Source organism: Eucalyptus grandis, chloroplast (assembly GCF_016545825.1).
Source record: "Eucalyptus grandis chloroplast, complete genome".
In the NCBI taxonomy this organism is placed as follows: domain Eukaryota; kingdom Viridiplantae; phylum Streptophyta; class Magnoliopsida; order Myrtales; family Myrtaceae; genus Eucalyptus; species Eucalyptus grandis.
Window position 1 is genome coordinate 155,001 of NC_014570.1, and position 2,500 is coordinate 157,500.

Genomic DNA, 2,500 nt, shown 5'->3' on the forward strand with positions numbered 1-2,500 from the left:
GTTATCAAAAGATTTCCTGCGATTATTTCTAGTATGGAATGAGTCAATCATCCACTTTGGTATCTTATTGAAAAAAAATGGTGATATTGTTCCTCCATTGATCAATAATTTCGATTTTTGGGAAGTATCATGATCATCCAATAATAATGGTTTCCATTTTTTCAAATGAACGATTTGAAGACCTATTGATTCTAACAACTGATTGCAGAGTTGATCATTCGGACCTTTCAATTCATAGACGTGGATCTCGGACCTATGAATGGGGGTATTCCCGAAACTCACAAAGAAAAAAGGAAGTGAGTTAGACAAAAAAAGAAGAAACTTGGACAAAAAGAGAAGTAACTTGGACAAAACGAAACGAAGTGACTTAGACAAATCTTTTTTGTCGATAACCTCAGACCAATCAATCGAATATTGATTAATACGTAATCGATCGAAGACTACTTGAAAACGGCTCTTCTGCTTAGAAACGAAATGTTCCAAATGTTCCTGGAAATTCTTGCTCCCATTGGACCATTTGTATCTATATGCATTAGGATCCCGATTCACGGATCTCTCGGTTCGAGAAATAAAAATAAGAGGATTGAACCATTTCTTCTGACTCTTTTTCAAATTCGATAAATGTTGGTTGATCGTATATTTCATTATCGTTCTATGATTCAAAGTATCATTTCCTATTTGATCCCTTTGAATTCCATATTCGAAGTTGCGATCGGATCTATTCATTAAAAAGAATCGATTCCATACATTTCTTATGTACCCATAGGTGCTATATTGGATTTGAATCAGATTTCGGATCCATCTATATTGATTGACTGCCTCCATTATGTTGTTGCTAGCAAATACCACTATTTTTGGTTTTGGATCTTCCAAATCATTCCCGCAGGAGATCCGGACCCATTTTTTTCTGATCCTTCGATAAAAAGATTCATTCTCTTCATAAAAAAGAGGAGGTAGAACCAATAAAGATTTCTTTTTCGATTCATCCCTGGAGTTGAATACCTCATTCAAGAATTGTTTTTGATCCAATACGTAAGAATCCATAGAAAAGGCAAATCCCTTATGATACACCAGATCCGGCTCGCTTATTGATAGAGTGAATAGATCTGCCATTTCTTGAAATCTCTCTTCTGATTCAAAATCGTGGTGTAACGTGTATCCCCCCCTGTTCCGGTCATGGAACAGATGAAATAAATCAAAAAATGTATTTTTGTTCAAGAATGAAATCTTATGGGAACTGTGCATATCCAGTTCATCCTTCGGAACCATATCACATCCCGGATCTGATGAAATAGGATGAATTGAGACGGTATTTTGTAAATACGTAATTATCTTGAATATATTAACTATTTCTTTATTTTCCGATCGCCTGGAAGGGACAAAAGAAACATCTTGTTCTTTCTTCAACAATTTCTGATCTCTAGTGGACCTCTCAGTAGGATTCGAACCCAGATGAAGTTCTGACCATCTGTCAGAGAAAAAAGAAAGAATGGATCTTGTAGGATTCCCAAGAAATTCTTCGATTTCTTCCGGAAGCAGATGATTCTTCATCTCCTTCTCACGTTCCGTGAATAGCCGGGAATATCCAGAAAGGCATTTAGAGAATCGGTCTGATTCTAGCTCTGTTCGTTCCGTTTGAAGAAAGGAAGGATCCCAAAGAATCGATCTTTCTTTTAGTTGTTGAATCTCTCTTTGATTGATCAATGTGTGATATTCCGAATCCTCATTACTAATGGAATCGAAATGATCTCTGGATTGATCAGAAGATCCTTTCAATTGGCTAGAATCCGTTACTTGAACGAAACTAGATCTTGTAGAATCATATTGAATATTTGACGATACATTCCGTACCTTGCTAAAAAACCGATCCTTGTTTACCAACCACACATTGTCTAACCAAATCCAATTCTCTCTCGATATGTTCCTCAAAAAATCCGATTCGGGCGGATTCTTCCCCCAACTAACGAAGAGATCTTGGCGGAATTGCCACATATGAAATTGAGCACAATTTTGCAAAGAAATAGCCCACTTCTTTCTCGAGAAGAGATGGGAAATAGGCTCAATATCATTTGATTGAATAGTTGACCCAGCTCCTTGTTGTTTGAAGAAACCCTCCACTTCAATTGGTATTTTTTCACGAAAAGCAAACATGAGATAACAAATCCAGTCTTTAACTAAGATTTCGAATAGCTGTCGCGAATTCAAGTTAATTATGTTTCGTCTCTTACTCGGAGAAAGACGATCCAAAAATTCCCAATCATGGTCCTTGCAGATCGGATCATCCATATAATATACAAAAAGAAACTCCAGATATTTGATATCTTTCTCTTTGAATGAGATCTCAATTCCAGCGACGGTTTCATTAGATATCTTACAACTAGAATCCCTCTTTTTTCCGATCCAGTTCCTCCACCACCGCGAACCCCAGTTCGATTCAGGCATGATACACTTTTTCGTTATTGGGAGAACCCAAGTACTCTCTTTCGGATCCAGGAAACAG

The 2,500-nt window shown here is 37.0% G+C and overlaps 1 protein-coding gene across 1 annotated transcript in view, besides 1 other annotated feature; it reads right to left on the bottom strand. All coding sequences in view use genetic code 11, as the record gives it.

Moving 5' to 3' along the window:
- The window catches only part of ycf2 (hypothetical chloroplast RF21), a 6,843-nt gene that overhangs the window by 3,891 nt on the left and 452 nt on the right, over window positions 1-2,500 (bottom strand). Inside the window, exon 1 of the mRNA in view lies at window positions 1-2,500. This exon is cut by the window's left edge and continues 3,891 nt beyond it; it is cut by the window's right edge and continues 452 nt beyond it. Coding sequence (YP_003934017.1) covers window positions 1-2,500 — 2,500 coding nt within the window.
- Window positions 1-2,500: part of an inverted repeat (inverted repeat A; IRA) that runs on past both edges of the window.